Source organism: Thermobia domestica, chromosome 4 (assembly GCF_964235325.1).
Source record: "Thermobia domestica chromosome 4, izTheDome1.hap1.1, whole genome shotgun sequence".
Taxonomy (NCBI): Eukaryota; Metazoa; Arthropoda; class Insecta; order Zygentoma; family Lepismatidae; genus Thermobia; species Thermobia domestica.
In genome coordinates this window covers 15,155,301-15,179,498 of record NC_137457.1, presented here as the reverse complement: position 1 = coordinate 15,179,498, position 24,198 = coordinate 15,155,301, and the positions used below count along the sequence as shown (strand labels likewise).

Here is a 24,198-nt window from a genome sequence, read left to right as displayed (position 1 = left end):
AGAGATCTGGTCAAGAATTGCCATAGCCAAAGAAGTATTCAACAAGAAAAGATCACTCTTAACTAGCAGGCTTAATGTTGGACTAAAGAAGAAGTTGGTCAAGCATTGGACTGTATGATTGGTACTTGGACATTACGGAAGTTAGAGAAGAAATATTTAGATAGCTTCGAAATGTGGTATTGGAATAAGATGGAGAAGATAAAATGGAGAGACAGAGAGAGAGTAACAAATGAAGGTGTTTCGAAACGGATAGGAGAGAAGAGAACGCTTCTAACCAGCATCCTTCGCAGGAAGCCCAATTGGGTTGGACACATCTTGTGAACAAATTGTCTTCTTCATACTACTATAGGAGGAAAGATGGAAGAAATGAGAGGGATAACAAGAAGAAGAACACAACTGATTGATTATTTGAAAAATAGAAGAAAATATTACGAGTTAAAAGAGGAAGCTGAAGATGGCAAAACGTGGAAGAAACATTTTCAGGCCTACAGCTACAATTGAAAAAAAATCGTTCGTTAGTCCCAGAGCCTGCAAAAAGGCAAAATATCTTTGTATACGTGAAGATATTTAGCTATATATATTTGACGAGGGATGGCCAATTCCAAAATTTTTAGTTTCCGGAAAATAAAATCGGAGAATTCCTGAGTGGAATTTTTTTGCAATCCGGAATTTTTTAAATTCTTAAACTTTTCACAAATTTTCTTGGAAAGTGAATCCGGAATTCGGATTCCGGAAAATGTTGGCCATCCCTATATTTGAAGTAAGACAGCAATGTTCTGGAGAAGCGGACGAAAGTATAAAGACTAGTTTTTCTTCAAAATTTATCATTGGGCATGTCATTTTGTTGAGCTCAATGTGATATGTTGACTGATATATGCAGTGGTGCTATTCAGCCGGTTCGCTAGAACCAGTTTTTAAAATATTTGGAGTTCGAAGAACCGTTTGTTATACCCAGACATAAAAGTTAATTTTACCCAGTTATAACCCAGTAATAGAAAATTTTAGTTAAAATATCTTTGTTTTTAGAAATTCTTACAGCTACAGGGTTAAACACAAGATCTCTTAGAACAAGGTATAAGCATTTATTTCTTAATTTCAAATGCTCAGATATCACATATTAAGATGAGAACTGGGTTCACATTTACATCATGGTTTATATGAATCTAGAGGTGAAGATTACTTACTGTATATTGGAATCGTATAGATACCATTATCAAGAATTGTCGATCCATTGCTGGATTAAGGTGTTTCCGATACTTTTTGACAACCATCTATCTTGGATAATCTGTTTCCAAGATATTCGCAGAGCTATCTAATTTTATCACACCACTTTGTGTTAGGATACTATGTAGGTCTTTACGTGTCACTTGTGGTATCCAGTAAAAGATTTGATTTTGTCTACCTTGTATGGTTTGTTTCCTCAGAGAATTATATCTATCTACCTATCCATCTAGTATCTCTCTCTCTCTCTATATATATATATATATATATATATATATATAGAGAGAGAGGGGGGGGGGAGAAACGGTTGTTAAAAAATTAGAATAGCACCACTAGATATGTCATATCTTTAGGCACTATTATTCTTAAAAAAAAGACATTATTAACTTTTGGGCTTTATCTCATGAGCCACACTGTACAATATTCATTTTGCTAATATTGCAATGGAAAATTTTATTATTCTGTATCAGCTCAACCTTAGTAAGTTTTTTTTATTATGGTACAACAAGTTTACAGAAAAATACTTTTATTGACTTTTTCGAAAATTACGCACAACCAGTGGCGTATTTACGATTTTGTTTCGGGGAGGGCTTTGCCAAATTTCGGGGAAGGCTTTGCCTGAAAATGTGAAAATTCTGCAAGATATTTCATATACTTTACTATAGTAAGATTTCGGGGGGAGTTTAGCCCGGCAGCCCCCTTCCAAAATACGTCACTGCGCACAACGAACACAATTCACTCATATTAATTGGTTCGGCTTATTAAGATCTAACGAATGGTATATTTCTCATCTTTAAATACTTTTTTTTTTTATTAAACGGTACTAATATTATGAAATTTATAAAATATATTGAACAACACTATAATATTTCATAAGCTAAATTTTTGCTGTAGCTGTGTCTTCAATTTGGTTTCAATGAATCATTCGATACATTGTTCCATTTTGTTTAGAGCATTCATTTTTAATAACCTATAAAAAAGAACAAATGAACTTTCTAGAACCGTTACATATAAATGAATAAACTCTATATACAAAAGTATTCATTTTTCTGACGCAAATAGCGTAATACAGAAATTCTTACTTTTATCAATTATTTTACTTAAGAGTCTTCATCCCGGCGAAAATAAAATACCGCTAATTTTACAGTAATTATGTGATATCTTCAAATAGATAAAAGATAATTGAAATATGGAACAAGAGCGTCCTAGACAATATTATTTTGCGTGAGGTACCGTTATCACAAGTCACCTAGCGGCTTTCCGTTTCCAGCTGTTTAGAAACGCGAAAATTAATGCCGATTTTCAAAATGGCTCAAAATCGAAAGCAGATAAGTGAGTCGTGATAACGGTATTTCATGTAAAATAATATTGTCTAGAGCGCTCTTGTTCCACATTTTGATTATCTTTTATCTATTTGAAGATATCACATAATTACTGTAAAATTAGCGGTATTTTAATTTCGCCGGGATGAAGACTCTTAAAGGGTGGAGTTCAGATAATTCTTGAACGCATATATTTTAATCACGCTCAATTCTAGCCATAGGAGCTAAATAGACGGTTTTGATTGGTTGAAGTAATCCGTTTCTCACCACGTAGCATACATTTAGCACAAATCAAACGCTATCAGTCCTCGTAGCCGAGCGTACTAGTAGTGAAAATTGCTTTCGGCGTGGGTTTCGACCCGATCCAAGGAAAGTTTTTAATTTTTTAAAAAAATTTTCATAACACACATAAAAAGACTAAATGAATACTCATTTGCTCTTGTACGTAATATATATTCCATAAATTGTACTCATTTGCCCTTGTGCGTAATATATATTCCATAAATTGTACTCATTTGCCCTTGTACGCAATATATATTCCATAAATTGTACTCATTTGCCCTTGTACGTAATATATTCCATAAATTGTACTCGTTTGCCCTTGTACGTAATATATATTCCATAAATTGTACTCATTTGCCCTTGTACGTAATATATATTCCATAAATTGTACTCATTTGCCCTTGTACGTAATATATATTCCATAAATTGTACTCATTTGCCCTTGTACGTAATATATATTCCATAAATTGTACTCATTTGCCCTTGTACGTAATATATATTCCATAAATTGTACTCATTTGCCCTTGTACGTAATATATATTCCATAAATTGTACTTTTCCTATCTAGAGATTTCTGATAGCCCTTTAAACAATAACGTTATAAACCAATAAGAGAGTAAGAAGTAAGCGAGGAGTTGTAGGGGCTAGTGGAGAGTTAGAGAGGGGCATGTCGCGGAGGCACGAGGAAGGGGAAAGGTAAGCATACTCTTCCTTGCCTCCCTCGGCGTGTAGTTAAATTTACATTGAAATTGCACCATTCGGTCGTGACGTAATAGCACGTTTCAATTAGTCCACTTTGCACACACAACTTTACTGATAAAAGAAGTTATTTACTTTCGTTAGCTGAGCTAGCGTCAGAGAGTGAAGAGCTGGTTTCATTCCACCTTTGCCCCATGATAATACCAGGTGATATTACGTCACACTCGGCTGGTGCAACTTCGATGTAAATCTAACATCAACGGCTTCCTTGTAACCAACTTAAAATAGCTAGGGTAGTGCGTGAAAAGAATATATGCCGCTTGTTTTGCTCTGCACTTCAAATAATATTATTGTAATTATTAATATACGTTGAATAGTATACAAACATGTAATTGTTTTCTTTCTCTCTTTTCAGTTAATGGATCCGCAATTGTTGGCTTTGTAGGCAAAGACAGTGGAGATGGAATGGTGGTTGGAGTGAGCTCTCGCTTCGGAACAGACGGGTTAGACGACAGCAATAGTGCCAAGTCTGGGAACGCACTAGTCGTAAGTGGAACTGTTCCCGGTGATTCCAAAGTCCTTGCCGGTGGAGTGCGATATAAGGATGGTATAGGAACTGCTGCATCTAAAGCTACAGCAATTGCAAACAGTATAGCTAATGCATTAGGCGGAGGCGATGCTCATGCTAAAAGTTTAGCTGTCTCTGATTCCAAAACAGGAGGGGGAGCAACAGCTAATAGCGTTGCTATTGCAAACTCTGGATCAAACGCGGGAGGATCATCAGGATCTGACTCTTCAGGATCTGGTACATCACAATATGGATCAACAGGATCTGAATCATCTAAATATGGATCATCAGGATATGATTCATCTCGAACTAAATTATCAGGATATGAATCGTCTGGGGCAGGAACAGGATCATCAGGCTCAGGATCACAATACGGATCAACAGCATCTGAATCATCTAAATATGGATCATCAAGACATGAGTCATCACGAACATCATCTTGGGAATCCGAATCTGGGTCTACTAAAAACGGTTTGGGACTATCAACGTCTGACTCCCGTGACGGAAGAGAGTCTTCGTCAAATACTTTGATTGGTTCTGAGTATGAGAGAAACACTGAACGTGAAGAACAAACTAAAAAGAAGCGAGTGAGTTCTGGAGGACACGGCTCGAAAACATCCGGATCTCATGGTTCGAAAGCATCCAGATCCCAAGGTTCGAAATCTCCACGACCAACTAATAGAGATATTTCGGGATCACTTAAAGGTAGTAGGGGAAAGCTATCTGTAAAGGGTTCGACTGGAAACCTTGGTATAGAAGGCGAGACAGAGCGGTATACTGGTAACCAACAATCATCTACAGGTTCAGTTACCAGAAAATCAGGAAATGAAGAGAACGAAGGATTTTACGAGAATGAAGAAGCTGGAAATGCTGCTGGTAAGATACAATCCAGACCTGGTCTAGGGAAACCCAAATCTGTTGGCGAACTTGTAGGTTCGTCTATAGCTCAATCTGTAGCAGAGGCCATCGCTAAAGGTCGTGGAAGTGGCAAAGCTTCTGCGAAAAGTGTTGCAGCATCGAAAGGTGGAGGGAAGAGTGTAGCAAAATCTAAAGCAATTTCTGAAGGTGGCGGAGATGCAGGTTCTGATGGTCAATTAGGAAAGGATAGAAATTCTTATGATGAAAGGCAGAGAGGTGATAAACAAAATTACGAAGGTTATGATAAAGAACAAAGCAGAAAATCAAGTAGTGGTACTTTATTATCACGTGGGAAATCAAGCTCAGAATTGGAATATGGGGAAAAATCTAGACAAAGCACAGGTTCTTCAGTAACTTCTGGATCAGGGAGAGGCAAATCTACTTTAGAAGCGTATGAACATTCAAAATCAAAAGGTAAAAGCACAGGAGCTGGAATACTTAAAAATGTTCTCGATGAAGAATCAGTTTTAAATAAGAAAGGTAGTTATTTTGGTTCCTCAGGAAGTTATCAAGGTACAGAAGAGAATGTTTTTGGACGAGGAAGAGAGAGTACGACGTCGAAACTAGGTGGTATTGGACTGGAATCACCAACAAGCTTCTTAGGTGGTTCTTCTTCAGAACAATCATCTCGCACCGGAAGAGGAAGATATGATGAAAATTACGAAAATAGAAATCAATTTGTGGATTCGTCCTATAAGACAGAAAGCGAACTTCGTGAAAAGAAAAATAGCAGAAGAGAATTGAACGTTGGCACTTTGGAAGGAAACAGAGAATTAGAAAAGAATTCAGGTTCTCTAGGATCTAATGCTGCAGAGAAAGCTGCATCAATTGCAAAAAGTTTAGCTGTAAATGCTGGCGCAGGATTAGCTTCAGCAAATAGTTTAGCAGTCTCTAAAGGCGGTGGACCGTCGAAAGCTTCTTCTACTGCAATATCGGAAGGACAAGGCTCAGGAGGAACAAATACTTTGCTCAGAGAAAAAGAAGACCAAACATTAAACTCGAGAACACAAGAGTCAGGATTTTCCGGAAAGTCTGTAGATTCTTCCCAATATGATACGAAACGAGGTTCTAGCCAAGGCAAATACGGTAGGTACGACAGAAATGAATTAACTGGCGGATCATATGAAAACGAATATAACGGAATTGAATTTGAATCCTCATCTAAGTACAAAGGTAGCTCTAAATATGTAGATCGTGACAACTATGAAGTTGGAGCCAGTAATGAAAGATATCGCGAGAAGGAATCAATCTCTTCCCTTAGCAATTTAGGTTCTTCTGCGGTAAATGCTGCTTTAAATGCTGCTAAAACTGCAGGCTTAGGAGCAGCAGGAAAATTGACATTAGGTGCCGATTTAGATTATGAGAAGTCACGAGTCGTGTCTGGAGGTAGAGATAAATTTTCTCGAGAAAATGAGAATCTTGTTGATTCATCTGGAGGTAGTTCTTTAGTCGGTGGAAGTACGAGCAAATACAGCAAACGGAAAGAAGCTTCATACGAATCATATGATAATGAAGATAATGAATTGCAATCAAGTTACGAAGTTGGATCTAGACCTAATCGCAAATCTCTCAACCTTGGTAGCAATGTCAATAACTATCGTGGAACTGGCTCAGATTCGGACACAGAATACGAAAGAAATAGGGAAAGAGGCTCTGGGATCCCTTCAGAAGCAGGTCAGGCTACATCTATTGCCAAAAGTTTAGCTCTTGGAGGTTCGGGATCGGCTTCAGCTAAAAGTGTGGCTCTTGCTAAAGGTGGCTCGAATGCAGTGTCATCTGCTAAATCAATCGCCGTGTCTGGGTCAAAGGGAGATCATTTGTCCCGTGAAAGAGAAACTGAGTCTTCTAGACCAACCAGAAAGGAATTAACATCTGCTGGCGGTTCTTCGAGTTCTCGTAATATCCATGGTTCTGGTTCAAATGATCGTTTGACCAACGGTAAATATGAACAATCTTACAGGAAAAGGAAACAAATAGCTGACAACTCATACGAAGGTGAAGATTATGAAGGTGGAACCGGATCGTCATCTAGATATGAAAGGGGAAATTCTGTAGGACTTGGAGGTACTACTAACCGCTATCGTGAAGCAGCATTTGGGTCACAATATGGAGAAACCAGAGAATCTGCGAATTTGGGATATGGAGGACTCCTCACAGGAGGTTCTCCTTCTTCAAAATATGAGGGTGGTTATGGATCATCGTCAGAATATGAAATTGGATCTAGCAGCAGTCGTGGAAGGGAATCTATATCTGATTCATCTCGTTCGAAATATGAAGGCGGATATGGTTCTTCATCGGAATATAAAGTTGATCGTGAATCTTTTGGTGGCAGCAATGCCAATAAGTATAGTGGAGGGTCTGATTCTTCCCGTTCACGTGAAAGCAATTTAGACTCTGGACTCTCTTCTGGTGCAAATAAAGGCTCATCAATTGCTAATAGCTTGGCGGTGAGTGGTGGAGCAGGTGCCGGGTCAGCTTCAGCAAAAAGTGTAGCTCTTTCTAAAGATGGCTCGGATGCAATTTCAAACGCTAAAGCAGTTTCTCTGGGCAGGGAAGAGGGAAGGGAAAGTGCAGGAAAGAAAGAAACCGGTTCAACATTTGAAAGGGAAAATAATGAGAATTATCTAAGTTACGGGAATTCCAAGAGGGATAGGGAAAATTTTAATTTTGGTTCAGACCGAGAAAAGTATAGGGAAAAATACAATGGAAGAAATGAACAATCGTATTTGAATGAACTTCAACAAGGACTTAATGCTGCTAAAAATGCGGCGTCAGGTGGCATTGGAATAGACGCTGGAATAGCCACTGGGACAAATTCGGCTTTTGAAAATTCACTCTTGACTGGTGCGAAGGATGTTCTGTCTGGAGGAATCGGAAGTGCAGGAGGTAATATTTTCTCTCGTGACAGAGAAACCGTTTCATCCTCTTATGAAAGGGAAAACAGAGGAACTGTTGGGGGTTCTACAAAGGGTAGAAGCCAAAGTTCTCAAAACGGAGGTAGCAGTTACAATCAAAGGAAAGAATTCTTACAACAGTCATACGAAACCGAGGATGAGTACGGAGCATCATATGGATACCAAACTGGATCGAGACCTGAACGAAAGTCTCTTAATCGTGCTGCCAATATCGATAGATATGGTGAAACAGATTCAACTGGTTCAAATTATGAAAGAACTAGAGAAACTGAAAGTGGAAACTCCTTAGGCTCTGGACTCTCTTCGCTTGCAAATAAAGCTACGTCAGTTGCTAAAAGCTTAGCTTTAGGAGGATCTGGAGCAGGTGGAGGTTCAGCCTCAGCTAAGAGTGTGGCTCTTTCTCAAGGTGGCTCTAATGCAGTGTCATCTGCTAAATCAGTTGCTGTTTCTGGAGGAAACGGAGATAATTTGTCTCGCGATAGGGAGAATGAGTCATCGAAACAAACACAAGATGAGCTGACATCTTCTGGGAGTTTATTAGGTTCTAATTCTCGTGATAGTCAAACTTCTAGTTCGAATGACCGTTTAAATAGCGGAAAATATGAAGAATTTAATAACAAGAGAAAACAAGTAACTGAAGGTTTAAAAGAAACAGGAGATAACGAATATGGATCTGCATCATCTTCGAGACATCGAGGCACTAATACTGCAGAGCTAGGCTTTAGTACTGATAGGAACCGCCAGAGGGAGTCAAACTACGAAAGAAGCAGGGAAACCGAAAACACTTTAGGTTCTGAAATCTCCTCTGCCGCACGTAGAGCTAAACAACTTGCTGAACAGGCCATTCTCGGTGGATCAGGCATTGACGTTGGATTAGTCTCCGAAAATAAAGACAGATTAAGTAGTGGAGGGTACGAGGAGAGTGAAACGAGAAGGGAGAATATTGAAGCATCGTATGAGAATGAAGAGGATGTCAGGAGGAGGGGAAGTTTAGGAAACTTTGGGTTAGAATCTGCTCAACAAGGTTTAGGATATGGAGTTGTTGGCACCGATAGAACTGACAATCTGGAGGAAGCTGGCGGTCGCAACCGTCAGCGAGCGACAAGAAAAGAATTACGCAACGAATTGTCTGGTTCACAGGGTGAACGTGGCAGTGGAAAAGGTTCTGGAAATGCAGGTAGTGTTGCTCTGGCAAAGAGTGTATCGTTGGCAGGGTCAAATAGCAATGCCTTGTCTAATGCTCTAGCTAGTAGTTCAGGTGGGAATGGTGCAGCTGTGTCGAAGGCAGCGGCCATCAGTGGTGCAGGCAGCGAACCATGTTGTGAGGATGAATCTCGTGAGGAAGACTCTGAGGACGCAGGTGTCAGTAGCAACAGGAATGTCGCTGGAAAATTTGGAGGCAAGGCGAAAAGAGGGTCACGGGTAAAATTCAGTGGCAGTGCGAAGAGAGGCTCCACGAAAGCACCTTTAGGTAAGTTAAAATGATTTACTTAACTAAATGTTGCGAAATGTTTTTAAAAGAGATTCTTGTTTTTATATATTTCTGTATCACATATTTTGTACTAAGTCGTTCCGTATGATTAATTCTCAGTAGATTCTAAGAGAGAAGTATTTGGTAGTCGTGCGTAAAAGACTACCGTGGAAGATAGGAAATAAATTATAAATTCAGTGGTGGAACGTTTCAGTCTTCCCATAAGATATTTTCCCTCAACCATTAAAAATGTGATTCTTTCCTTTCGTAATTGTTAAAATTCGGAAAATCGATTATTATAGGAATTATGTACTCAATCGCTGTTATTTCTCATTTTGTCACTCTGTTCAGCAGTTGACGGTGTTGGTGGCGTATCTCTGTAATCCACCTCTCTTAATGAGATATAACATTATGGAGAGTGGCCTGCATTGTGAGAATTGATGTTATATGATTTTCTATGCATCCACCATTATATTTTAACAACTTATGTATGTATAGTGACTATGTAATATGGTACAGTTTTTCGCTCATTTTCATTTACTATTTTCTATTGGTTTTCGGAGAGAGATGATGCAACAAAAGTGAATAAATTTAATACTTGATTTAATCATAAAGTAACAACTGAGAACAATTAACTCAAGATTTGCTTTTCTACATTTTTATAGATTGCGTAACAAATTAAATTAAACGTTTAGTTATTGCCGAAGGCTATCAGAATTTTGAAAACTTATGGAAGGAAAGATAATTAGTAGGGATAAAAATATTGGAAATTACGAAAGCGCATCCAGAAAGTAACTTTCCCGCGCGTCCCATAGCTAGGAAACAGTATGTTGCGTGAAGTGACTCCGTGCACGTAAAAGAGTAAGGTCCTAGCATGGTGCATGCGCCAGCGGAACTTCTCTAGTGCTCTCAGTAGCGTCGTGACAGTGGTTGAAGATGGACGTTCCTATTTCAGCTCCCGCTGCGTGTGAAATACGAGCAGTGATGAAGTTTTTGCATGCACAGGACATAGTGCCCGTTGAAATCCATCGTCAGCTGTGCTAGCTGTATGTACCTAACGTTATGAGCAAGCAAATGGTACATTGCTGGTGTAGACAATTTGAAGTAGAATGCCAAAATGTACATGGTGAGTTCTGTAAGCAACCCACGTTTCATCTCCTGTGATGATCCGGTGCAGAAACTGTTCTCCCGTCATCGTGGTATCGTCAATACTGATCCCACGGGCCTTGCTTTGTGTTATAGAGTCAGTTGCTACGGCATTTTATCACTGCTCGCACTTCACATGCAGCGGGAGCTGGAATAGGAACATTCATTTACAACCACTCTCACAACGCTATTGAGAGCACTAGGAAAGTTTCGCTGGTGCATGCGCCATGCTAGAACCTTACTCTCTCACGTGCATGCAGTCGCTTCACACAACATATGGTTTCCTAGCTATGGGACGCGCAGGAATTTACTTTTTGAATGGCCCTCATAAATATTTACAATCGTAAAAAATATGTGTGTAAATTTTTAAATTCCATTCATCGTATTCCCACTTTTCCTTACATAAATCTTTACACTACTGAGATCATTAACAAAGCTTCGACGTTTAATGCGATTTAGTAAACTGTAATGGTTTGGAGGAGAGAAGTGATACTTTTAGAATTTATCGATAAGATTGCTCTTCAACTGATTAATGTTATAATGAATAACTACTGAGAAATCTATATTCCTAGATATTTACATGGTTTCATTGTGTTAGTACCGGTACTTAATATTATTTGAATAAATTATACTGTCAGAAATTATTTGAGGTAATTAACTGATAAAGAGCTTTAAAATATCTTAAAATAAGAGCGTTAATACTTAGCTAAATATTACTTTAATAAAATATTTTCGATTTTTGTTTAATACTCCTCTACAGGTGCCGATAATTTGGAATTCTCTGCAGAATTTGGAAATGTCCTGGATCGATACTTTTGATACTTCAGATTCTCATAAACATTCTTTAATGCTATATAAATGATCTTCTCCTGTTAATTAAATCACTTTATAGATTTAAATAAATTATTTTTACTAAAGTAATACATTTTGTTTGTTAAATACCAATGAAGAAAGCGTTTTGCTGGTGAATTGTTGCGAAAGTATACACAAACCAGGAACATATCTTCTGATGTTGTTAGATTGTACAAATTAATTTATATGCTTACATGTTAGAAGCAAATATTGTCTCAACCATGAATGATAATTTCAATAAATTTTATAGAAGAGTATGGTGACTTAATTCTGTCGTTATGTATCATTTAATTTATCTTTTAACCAATAATACTAAAACAAGTAAAAGACATAAATAAATAAACAGAAAAGGCGATAATATATTCCAGAAGTTAATCTAAACCATTTGTTATTATCAAAACTATAAAAGCACAAAATTTGATTAAATCACAAAATATTGTAATTTGAAGACTTGTGTTTTAATTCTTCTTTTGAAAAGAATCATAAAATAAGGCAATAAGTGGAAATAATATAAAAGTTAAGGAAACTCTTAACAGTTATGTGTGTGTGTTTCAAACTATGCTATCAACAAGGATTTTTGGAATGATCAAAAAATGCTCAAAAGATTGTGGCCAACAATTAGTTTTTGGATCAGAGGTCACAAAAGTTTAGAATGGCCCCTAAATCGAGTTTTCGTATTTCCTAAGGAATAAGCACATCATACTGAGTTAAGTGATAGTTTGTTTTTGGATACACTGTTTGTAGTTCTCTAGATATAAGGCGTACAAGAAAATTTTTAATTAAAATATACTGATTTTTTTTTTTAAATCCAAAAATGAAATGCGATTTTCGTTGTTGCTAATAATTCAACAAACAGAAATTTTCATATATTCATATTAAACTGCAAAGAGGAATGATAGACGTCAATATTCTAAAACTCATTAAGTGATTTTTTTTACATCTATCCAGCTTTATATTGAATTGACTTTTCAAATATTAAAGATTACACAAAATTTCTGAATTAATCGTAGCCTTTCGCGAAAGTTCTTCATGCACTGATAACTCACAATAACAGAGAATATTCTCTACGAGACCTTAGTATTACCTAAATCCAGCACAGACATCTGTTTATCTTATTCACACATATATTACTGAACTATTACAATTAGAAAGTTGAATCTCTTCTGAATGGAAATTTAAACTGTCCAAGAATATTTTGTCATAATTAATATTAAACGTATTCTGCTTAAATCATCAAATTATGCTATGTATTTTTTTTTTTTTTTTTTTTGTTAAGCGATGCTCAAAATATTTATGAAGTTGAAAAACAATCCTGTGGAGGATCAGGGAGCAGAATTGTCTTCAACATTGGGAGGCGGACAAATTTGAGGCTTATTCTTGGGGGACATCAATTTCATCTCACCTTCCTTTGTGCTAATCGGACACAAATCGTTACATGTTTTTCCCCAAAAAGCACATTTCAAATCGGATTATTGGGGGGACAGTCCCCCCAGTTCCAAGGTTGGAGGGGACATGTCCCCCTCATCCCCCCGGGATTTGAGCCAGTGAGTATGTATGATATAGCACAAATAATTGAGCATACATTGCCTGTCTAAAATATGTTCATTCGAAACTGATTTGCGGTTTGTAATGCACGAACAGAAACAAAATTTTCGTTTAGAAATAATTAAAGACAGAAAGAATGAAACTGTCTGCTTCACATACTACTGAAGTAGCTTATTTTACTGAAATTATTGTAAATATTCTTAAAGGGAGAAATAAAACCAGGGAGGAAGTATTGCTTGATATGTGTTCCTATCAGTCTGATCTTTCCCTCTTTGCAATTATGTTGTTATCCCCACGCAATTAAGCTGTTAGCACGTAGTTTGCTTCGACTCTCGATGGGAACAAATAATTTTAGTGTTAATGCAGTTCCCTCCTTAATGTGAGTAGCACTTCAATCGCAGACATTTTTTGTTTAAAACAATGCTAAGTTAAATAAGAGATACAATTAAATATTTCCTCTAAAAGACTCTGCTCTTTCTTGTAGAATAAGTATGCACAGGAAAGGGCATCCTGATAGGAGGGGAGGGTATTGCACGGTATTGCATTCCGAATGGGGGAAGGTATTGCATGAGTAACTGGTTTGGGCCGAAATGTAGAAATAGCAAGGCTGAGATTATAGCCGCTCTGGTTCCCATGAAGTTTCCAGACGCAGGTTGAGATCGTGTCGTGGAATTCTGTACCTTCCGGTGTCGGGATGCCTGCTGGTACCAAATGGGAATGTAAGCTTGACTTAACCCTCCTGTGCCAAGAGTGGATATGCCGGTAGACTTCCATTCGCTAGACTTCCCATCTACCGGAAGATATAAATGGTAGGTGGGCTTTGGTCCATAGTGCTAATGGGTCTATCTCGTTACCCTTCTTCGGAGAAGTTCTGTTGCTAGAATTGGAACAAGTAGGAAGAAATAATTACCAGCCAGTCAGGGCCCCGGTGGCTCAGTGGTAAAGCGTTAATATCTGGTACATGGAGTTCTTGGTTCGATCCCAGCTCGCGCCAAGTGAATTTTGTGGTGGACAAACACCTTGCGTGTGGGTTTGCTCGCAGTTCTCGAATTTCCTTCCACTTTCTTCATTTTTCATCATCATCGTCTCCTTTAGCCTAGCCGGCATAATTGTGGGACGTAAAACTTGAAGATTTCATTTCATTTTTTACCATCCAGTAAAAATTGGGAGGAAACGTGAGAACCCCGAGAAAACCCACTCATATGGTGTTTGTCCAGTTTACAAATACGGGCTGGTCCAAAGGAGTCAGGTGTCGGCCTATGAAGAAGAGCACCTGTCCAACCCATCACAGGCAGAGATCTCTACAAACTATTTTCATGGAGCACCATAGAGCAGTTTATAATCTACTTTAGTTAAGAGCTAATGGATTCTGATCTAGAAAAGCTTAAATAATAAAATGGCAAGCGATGCACTTACCAATTAAAACATGACTGATCAGCTATACAGCTGTAAAAGACAATGCCAGAAACCATTCTTTGATCTTTATGTGATAAGCATAGTTTAATAAACTAACCCTCAGAACGTCAAGGTCACGCCGTTTATGACTCGGAAGAAATAAGAAATAGCAATACCAGTATAAGGAATGCCACACTATAAATTTTTGTGCTGTCCGAAGGTATATCAGCTTTAGTGGTGTTGCTTAAATTATTTCTCATTCGAACAGAAGAATAAAAGAAGCCATAGCTATCTCATAAGAAAGCAACAGTCTCAATAGGGACAACAGGTTTCAACTCAGCCCTATCTGGTCTGCCCTTTTCAGGAACACAAACAGACAATAAACAAAGCCATTTCTCCTAGCTACAATAACAGCCAATCAGGAGCCAGTAGCCATCAGCCAACCAGAAGACAGTATTTCCCTCAGCAAATCACAAGCCTTCATTCATAGCTCTTCCCCTAAATATTCACTATATATATACATGCTCATGCCTCCGATCTCTTCATTATAATGCCTGAAGACGAATGCGAGTCTACATTCGAAACTTCGGATGTTAATATCTTCACCTGGCTGATAGCCCGAGAAGAGTTACTAAAATAGTTCTCCTTGGTTATGTGAAATAGATATGTGCAACAATAACCCGTTTTCTTGGTACGAGGATTAAACTAAATGAAAATGTGTCACTGACGGAAACGGTCAATTTGCAATAGGGATTTACTCGTGCTCACGAGACCCCAGGCTCATTGGCAATAATGAGGCTCGCGCTCACTAATGCCAATCAGATTCATAGATTCTCAAGCTCGCATTTAATCAAGATCAGGGTCACTATCCTCAATAAGACTTGTGCTGCCTAGGTCTTGCGCTCATTAAAGATTAAGGTTCGTTACCCTTAAAAATATTGGGTCTTGAGTTATAGCTTCCTGTCAAGTTATTGGGCTCTTAGGATTTAGATTTCTGGGCTTTCGGCATCTATGGCACTGTTAGCCCGTGACGCATGAGGGATGACTATCCAGGAAGGTAAAGGGAAGGAAGAAAGGATTGGGGAAGGAAAGAAGTGGCCTGGGACCTATATACTAGGTACCACCCCGGCATTAGCCTGGTGTGAATTGCTCAAGAGGTCGAGAGTTGTGGTCCAAAACTTGGACTATTGCTGGACAAATATAATACTTTTGTCTTAAATGACAAATTTTGATCTATCAACGTGTATAGAGGTTCTTTAAAAAAAAAATGAGATCAGGAAACGCAAACTAATATTTATTTACGAACACATATTAAATTTTGGTTCTATATTACTGCAGCAATGATATAACATGAAATTATATCCATTAAATAATGGGATATTAATGTATTTTATATCAATAAACTGTACTTTTTTCTTTAAAAATATTTATTTACAATATTTTATAAATGTTTTTAAAAATTCATAAACAGACAATATATAATATCAACATTAAAGTAATAATAACCTATATAATAGTTAGGATTTTGACTATATAATAAACATTTTTATTTTCATTAACGAGTAATACTCTACATATCTTAATACAAGAACTGATAAATATCTATCAATTTTATTTATCTTCAATAATTCTTAGATAATAAATATCATACATTAAATTGAACTGTATACATATATAAACATATCATAGAGTAATATACAGTAAGGTTATTAAAATTATGAAAATAATCATAGGATAGCAGGAATCTGTTTCTTCCGTATCCATAACGAATTTCATTTTCAGCGGTTGTAGATCTTCCATGCAAAATGGGATAAACCAAGGAGGGAGTATCACTTGAATCGAAGCGACCAAAATGAAATGTTTCTGTTCTCCTAGAAAATAAACGCAACACTTCATTTGTAATCAATAACTCCTATATATATAACAGAATAAAATATTCATTAACAAAATTATGCTTAAACAAAAGTCACCTATGCGTATTTGTAAAATTCAAATTTTTATGTGCATATTATAACATTTGTGTAACCACTTGTGTATTACAATTAACATCAAGAATTAACATTACTAATTTTAGTATAGGACATTCTTAGAGATAACTCTAAATAGACCGATATTTTTAATAAGAAATGTTCAAGAATGTAATACATAATAGTACAGGGTCCGGCAAAAAGTTATCCCATATTTGGAGAGGGTACTGTGTGAGTTGTGGGGGGATATGGCGGTTTAGGGGGTATCGATCGGTAGCGGTATACGTGCCATTATCAATAGTCGCAATGGCGTGGCGCGGTGAGCATTGTGCATTTGTTGTGGACGAGTATATTCGTATTGGTGGTTGTGTGATTACTACTCAGTGGGCATTTCGCATTCGGTTCGGACTTGGTCGACATGATTCTGTTCCGCACTTTAGTTCAAACTTTAAAGTAGCAGGTTCTGCACTGAAAAAAAATTGGATCGACCTCGGACCGTAACAATGTCGGAAAACGTGGCGTGTGTGAGAGCGTTCATCCAGCAAACTCCAAAGCTATCAGCACTTAAACAGGTCGACCAGGCTTTTTTTTTTTGTCGGTCAAGTCCGAACCGAATACAAAATGCCCGCTGCGTAATAATCATAGAATCACCATTATCAATATACTCCTCCAAAACAAATGTACGATGCTCACCGCACGACGCCATTCCGAGTACTGAAAATGCCACGTATACCGCTATCGATTGCTACCCCCTCCGCCGTCGTATCCCCACCACAACTCACACACCGCCCTCTCCAAATACGGGAAGTGTTGTTGTCGAACCCTGTACATTGATTTAGATTCTAAATGTATTATATATTCTTCTACTGTAATATATATAACCTCATCCCTTAAAGTACGGGTGTTAATGTTTTAACCCTTAAACTGCGGAGGTATTTTTTAAACATTTAAACTACATTTAAAGCGTTTTCGTAAGGGTTTACAAAGAAGTACATGTGTTTACTTCTATTTATTGAAGACACATGCAATAAAACGTGTTACAAAAGTTATTGTAGTACCATTTCGTAATCGAAATATCCGTAGTTAAGACATGGAACAGCGTATTTCGAAAACGAAATATCCCGTAGTTTAAAGGTTAAGTTTCAATGAGCTCGATAACCTTAAGGAAATACGTCTAACTTTCTCAAAAACATAGCATTCAAATGTTATCGCAAGAAGTTCAATGTAAGTCTTTCTAGGATGGTAACTTTAGGTCAATAGGATCAATTCTATTCCCTTACTCGCATTTTCAAACAGGTTCAACTCTCGTATTGACCATTTTCTAAAACAAAGTAATATTAATTTTATAATTTAAAATGGATTCCTTATTTAATCATTTGCTTAACTACGAGGGCAAATCAAAAATTATCCGCTATAACTTTTCTTACATAGTTTATACTGACTTCTGTTTTAGTCTATTTTATTGTTATGCTGTTGTGATCATGCTAGGAAAGTTTGATTCTAATTGCTCCATTTGTCTTCTTCCTTTTGTTGCAGATAGATCATGGCCGCTCCATTAGAAGTTGCACCAAAGAGGAACAACGTGCAGTGATCCAGTTTTTGTGGTCGAAAGGTGTACCAGGGGCCACAATGCATCAAAGGCTTTTAACATAATACGGGAATAGGGTCTTGCCACAACGTAGTGTCTACGAATGGATTGAAACATAAAATGCTCGTAGTTCCTCTTTGGTGCAAACTTCTAATGGAGCAGCCATGATCTATCTGCAACAAAAGGAAGAAGACAAATGAAGGAATTAGAATAAAACTTTCATAGCATGACCACAACAGCATAGCAATAAAATAAACGAGGACATAGGTCAGTATGCACAATATAAGAAAAATTATAGCTACATTACGCATAATTTTTGAGTTACCCTTGTATGTATTTTCACTGCAAATAACGATTCTTGTGTTTGATATATGGGATAAACAATCGTATTCGAATTTAAAGTTTATTATAATTTTTGGATTTGAACTTCTATTAGACATCAAATTTGAGGCAAATTAATATCCTGTATTAAATGTCTATTGCTGCAAACTTAAATACCTGAAATAGAAGAAGAAAGAGACAGAGGAAAAAATTTTGTGTGTGTGAGAGAGAAGAAAAGTATATTGGAAAGCGAAAAGTATATTGGACAACTGCAAATGTTGAGAAGCAGTCAGATTACGATGAAAGACAACATACCTGAATTGTTGTCTAGAAACCACCACCGTGAATAAGACTCTTTCTTTTGTTAATCTTAGGAGCTTAAAGTATCAAGTTTTGAAGTTAAGTAAACAGCATCACTTTAATTTCCTGAGGATGCAGAGTATTTAACCTAGCAAAACTTACAGTGATGAAATAGAGATTTATTCACTTTCAGTTTCAAGAGAATTTAAGTTCTTTTACTGAGGAGCATACACTCAAAACAACTTGGTAAATGTGATCTCTGCTGTTCACATTATTTCAACTTCTGCTCTAGGTTTAGTAACTGATTCGTATGTTTTCAATATTTTCTTTTGAATGCTTAACATATCTTTACAACTATGTTTATCTGTTGGAAATATTAATTTTAATTTTGGAAATTATGCAAATGAACTCTATAATGAAGTTAATATTTCATGGTAGTCGTGGTAACTCTCTAATAGACTTATGATTCTCTCAGGATCTGCAATATGTTCTTCCTAAACACATCAACACACTGACCAACTAAATAACTAACTAACTCTATGGCCTGTGGAACCGGAAGGTTTAATGCCACGTTCAAAAAAGTTCTCCACTGACTTTTATCCTTAGACAATTAGATCCAGCTTCTCCTTTGTGTTCCTAGTTCTGTGAGATCCATCTTAATATTGTCCTCCATCTGCGCGTAGATCTTCCTGATGGTCGTTTTCCGATTGGTCTTCCAGTTAAGACTTTGAAAGCGTTCCTACTTTCTTCCATACTGGATACACTGAGCAAAGCTATCTGATTATATATATATATATATATATATATATATATATATATATATATATATAACAATATATATATATAACAATCACGTAACGGTCTACTCTTCCTCTGTCCACATCAGAGAATGAGTGGAAGTCTGATGAAGACACAGTTATTGTGTTGAAACTGAATCTGTTACGTGATTGTGTGTTTCATATATATTATCAGATAACTTCGCTCAGTGTGTTGTAGTGTTTAGTTCGATCATATGGAAACAAGACCTGATAAAATTGTTATCTTTTTCCTATGATATTTTAACATAATATGATGTCACTGTTGTAGATATATTGTTTCCTATTTATATTTTGATAATTGATTAATGTATTGGAGACTTACTTTAAGAAATATAATCTTTTAAAATATTAGAACTTAACATCGAATAAGTTTAGTAGTAATTGTGTAAAGAATAACTTGTGATATTCAGTTATATGTCATGTCTTTGCCTGTAATATATAATTAAGCCAATTACTAACTGGTTCATATCAGCTTTCCCATCTTAAATAACTTAAATTAGGAATACAAATCAGTGAACAAAGCCACGTTTATTTAAAAACTAGCTGAATATACCCATTCTTCGCATGGGGGCAGTACTTGGAAATTAACGCCTGTGAAAGTATTACCATTCATTTGGGCCACCGCGAAAACTATGGATTTGACACTAATATCGGTCTTTTGGGATTACTTTTACATGTCTCGGTATCCCACCTCCCGCTAACTCCCGGCCCACATGCAATTGTAGCTGAATTTGCAAATCATCGTTAATAGAAGTGTCACCATTGATTTCAGCGACCGCGAAAACTATGGATTTGACACTAATATCGGTCATTTTGCAATAATTTTATATGTCTCGGTATCTCACCCCCCCCCCCCGGAGCAGAATAGCGTGAATTTGGATGTTAATGCGATCGGAGTTTTACCATTGATTTCAGCGACCGCGAAAACTGTGAATTCAACACTAATATTGATCATTTTGTACTACTTTTACATGTCCCGGTAAACGCCCCCCTGAGACCCCCTGGTTCGAATTTTGACAAAAAACTTTAACTCTGGTTTGGAGCCTGGACCAAAGTATTCGTGACTAAACTTTGGTAACTCTCGGTCAATTTATCTGATTCCCAGGCCGCACACAGACAGACAAACACACAAACAAACTCTTTATTTTGTTTATATTTGATAGATAATAAATGCGTAACAGTTTCGCCAACTAACTGAGTATAGTGGCTTCATCGGACTCTGTCATGTGTCTGATGAAGCCGATATGTTAGGTTAATTGGCGAAACTCTTACACAGTTGTTATTTTTAAATAAACGTCGCTTAGTTTAGTAATTTGTTTTCTAGTGTAAAATAATTAAAGATAATTAAGTCATATGATTAAGAGTCTTCATCCCGGCGAAATTAAAATACCGCTAATTTTACAGTAATTATGTGATATCTTCAAATAGATAAAAGATAATCGAAATGTGGAACAAGAGCGCCCTAGACAATATAATTTTACATGAGATACCGTTATCATGACTCACTTATGCTTTCGAGTTCGAGCCATTTTGAAAATCGGCATTTATTTTCGCGTTTCTAAACAGCTGAAAACGGAAAGCCGCTAGGTGACTTGTGATAACGGTACCTCATGCAAAATAATATTGTCTAGGGCGCAAATGTTCCATATTTCAATTATCTTTTCTCTATTTGAAGATATCACGTAATTACTGTAAAATTTTAATTAGTTTTACGTTTGGAATGTGAAAGTAATGTTAAAACGTAAAAGAAAGCATTCTATATTTAAATAATAAAATAATTTACCTGTTGAAGCATTGTATTAATTGTAATCGCTGCAACATCTCGTTTCCTTTTTTACTTACCTTGCTGGAAATATTTTCAGGTATTTATATTTAGAATAAAATCTTGGCTATTCTATTTCACATCTTGAAAATTGCTTCTAGAGAAAATAAATTCTTCCTCTTTTCACTTTGAATCTCATTTGATAATGTGGAAAAGAACTGTGCGATTCCACATTGTACCAAATGGAGTGCAAATGTTAGATCGTACAGTTCTTTTCTTGTATTGAGCGTGGTTCAAGGTAAAAAGAGAGAGTATTTTTCTAGAAACCTAGAAGGAATTTGCAAGATGTAAAATAAAAGAATTAAGATATTACTTTGAAAATACAGGATGCACACAAAATGTTATATCATTTGTTTTGTAAATTACATACCTGTATGTAATATTATAGATGCAATGTTGGAAATTCGTATTCGTATACTTTGGTTGATGGAAAATCCGGTAGATGTCACGGTAAGTTAGCAAAGAATATTTACTTAGCGTCAAACAGCAGTTTACAAGATGGCGCATAAGAGCAGATTGAATATTCAACAGCAGGTGAAAATTGTACTGTTTTTTTACACATACTAGGAGTTTTGTAGTGACGGAAAGACGTTTTAGTGCACACTTGCGCAGAATCCATTGTATGGACCCACGAGATATTCCTAACTCAGCAGAGGTTCCTCTTGTTGATTTGCTACGAATTTGTGACAAAGAAACGCGAACTGCTTCAATGTTTCCAGAGAAGCGGACACTTGGTTGGCGCCGTCGATTCTTCTTCATCACAGAGCAAATTGTTTCAAATTGACGGTACAATCTCTGAGTAGTCTATTTACATGGAGCACTTTGTACGAAAATGTGCACTAAAACGTCTTTATGTCGCTAGTACAACTTTCACCTGCTGTTCAATATTCAATCTGCTCTTATGCGCCATCTTGAAAACTGCCGTTTAGAGCCAATCAAATATTCGATACTAACTTCTCATGACACCTACCAGATTTTCCATAAATCAAAGGATACAAATACGAGTTTTCAAGATTCCATCTATAATATTACATGTATAATGAACAAAACAAATTGTATAACATTTCGTGCTCCACTCTGTATCTACCTGAAGATGTTCTCACTAAGATAAAAAGATAAGGAAGCAAAATATTACAGTGGTTTACAATTAATAAAGGGGTCTAACAGATTAATTATTTTATTATTTTAAGAATTTGTTAATTCAGGAAACTAAACCAAGGCAAAGAAAATTAATATTACATTAGGTTTATCGCTAATGAAAAAATTAGCACTAACATGTCTAAATAAGGCCTTAAATAATTATTTTTTCTTAAGTTCTGATTTCACTTGACGTGACTATGAATGGATAAAAGGATCCTAGTATCAATCTTTTGATATTTGATACAGAGAAGCTGCACTTTTGTAATATTATACCTTATCAAAGAAACATACAAGGGGAATAATTCTTAACCATTTGGTTTGTAATTAATTTAATAAAGTTAATGTAGTTTTTAAAATACTCTTTTGAGTAGAGTTAGCTTTTTTCAGAATTTGATAAGAAGTTGAATATAGATTAGATATAAGGTAAAATGTTACATTATTTATAACATTTACTTTTGAATAAAACAGCTGAAGTATGTCTTGTTTAAGAGAAAATATAATGTGCAAATCAATATTTTATACCACAACATTTGTCAGATAATTTCTGTTATTGTTGCGTTGAAAGAAAAAGCTACTTAATTACTTACAAACCAAAATATTAAGAATTCTTTTTCTTAATTTCCGTGATTTAAAGTTTAGTGTTATTATACTACCGTATTATTATTTCGATGCATTAAATTCTTACCTTAAAATAATTTTTCCCTCTGACTGGAGACGTCCGTACGCGGAAGTGTCGGTCAGCAAGATTTTTAGCTACATTTGGTTAGGAAGTAAACCAATCTCTCCTCTCTTCGCCTAAAGAAAACTCGAGAATGAAAATTGATCCTGGAATGTAAAGGACAAAAGTTTCAGTTTGTAAAAGTTATTTCTTAAATTCTAATATTAAATGCACTCACAGAGAAAACGTTTGTACTATCAATAACCTAAAAATGGAAACTTTTAAAAAGTTATCTAGTAAGACTAATATGATGAAAATTATAACATTATTTGAAGCGAATTTACTTTACATTGTTAGAGACAGATAATATTACCGCTATATATGGATTATGTGATATATCATAAGAGATTACATATTTTGAAATTTTTACCTGCTATAGTTGATTGTTTGGTAAACTATTCAAAGTAAAGTTCTTTACTACAACAAATCACAATGTAAAGAGAATCAGTAGAAACTTGAAGTTACAAGTGTCATTTATATTTATGTAGATCACAAGTCTCTCAATATGGAGGAAAAGTTAACTCTAACTTACTCTAAGGCCTATGAAACCCTAAGGTTCAATGCCACGTTCACAAAAGCTCTCTAATGACTTCTATCCTTAGCCAACTGGATTCAGTTTCTACTTTCTATTCCCATTTCTGATAGATCCATCTTAATATTGTCCTCGCATCTACGCCTAGGTCTTCCTAATGGTCGTTTTCCGATTGGGTTTCCAGTTAAAGCTTCGAAAGCGTTCCTGCTTTCTTCCATTCTGACTACATGACCTGCCCATCTGAGCCTCCTAGATTTGATGACCCTAACAATGTTTGGTAGAAATTATGTAGTTCCTCGTTATGAAGTTTCCGCCATTCCCTATTCCGGTTCCTCTTGGATCCTAATATTCATCTCAGGATCTTGTTCTCAAATATTCTCAGTCTACGTTCTTCCCTCAAAGTAAGGAGGAAAAGTTAAACATACTTAAATTGTATAGTATAGGTCGTTTAAAACAAGCATCAGACTATACTAACCCATGCAAAGTACAGAAAAAGCATATTTAAAGATATTCATACAGTTGACTCTAGTATTGGCACGTAAAACGTCTATTTTAATAAGTTCTCATCATTCTTACCTTCTTCTAGATTTCTAAACATCATATTTTCTTGCACTTTCTATACATCAAGCCTTCTTTTTGTGCATGTGTAGGGTAGCAT

The 24,198-nt window shown here is 36.3% G+C and overlaps 1 protein-coding gene and 1 long non-coding RNA gene across 3 annotated transcripts in view; one reads left to right on the top strand and one right to left on the bottom strand.

The window, feature by feature from the left end:
- The window catches only part of LOC145683741 (uncharacterized), a 179,973-nt gene that overhangs the window by 61,029 nt on the left and 94,746 nt on the right, over window positions 1-24,198 (top strand). For both annotated transcript variants that reach the window (XM_081755271.1, XM_081755272.1), the window contains exon 3: window positions 3,940-9,396. In XM_081755271.1, the coding sequence (XP_081611397.1) occupies window positions 3,940-9,396 (5,457 nt within the window). The remainder of the gene's footprint in view (window positions 1-3,939; window positions 9,397-24,198) is intronic.
- LOC145683251 (uncharacterized) lies at window positions 15,927-23,110 on the bottom strand. Its single transcript, XR_014130982.1, has 2 exons — window positions 22,976-23,110; window positions 15,927-16,205 (listed from the first exon to the last, which is right to left on the bottom strand). It is a non-coding gene; the product is annotated as an uncharacterized LOC145683251 (long non-coding RNA).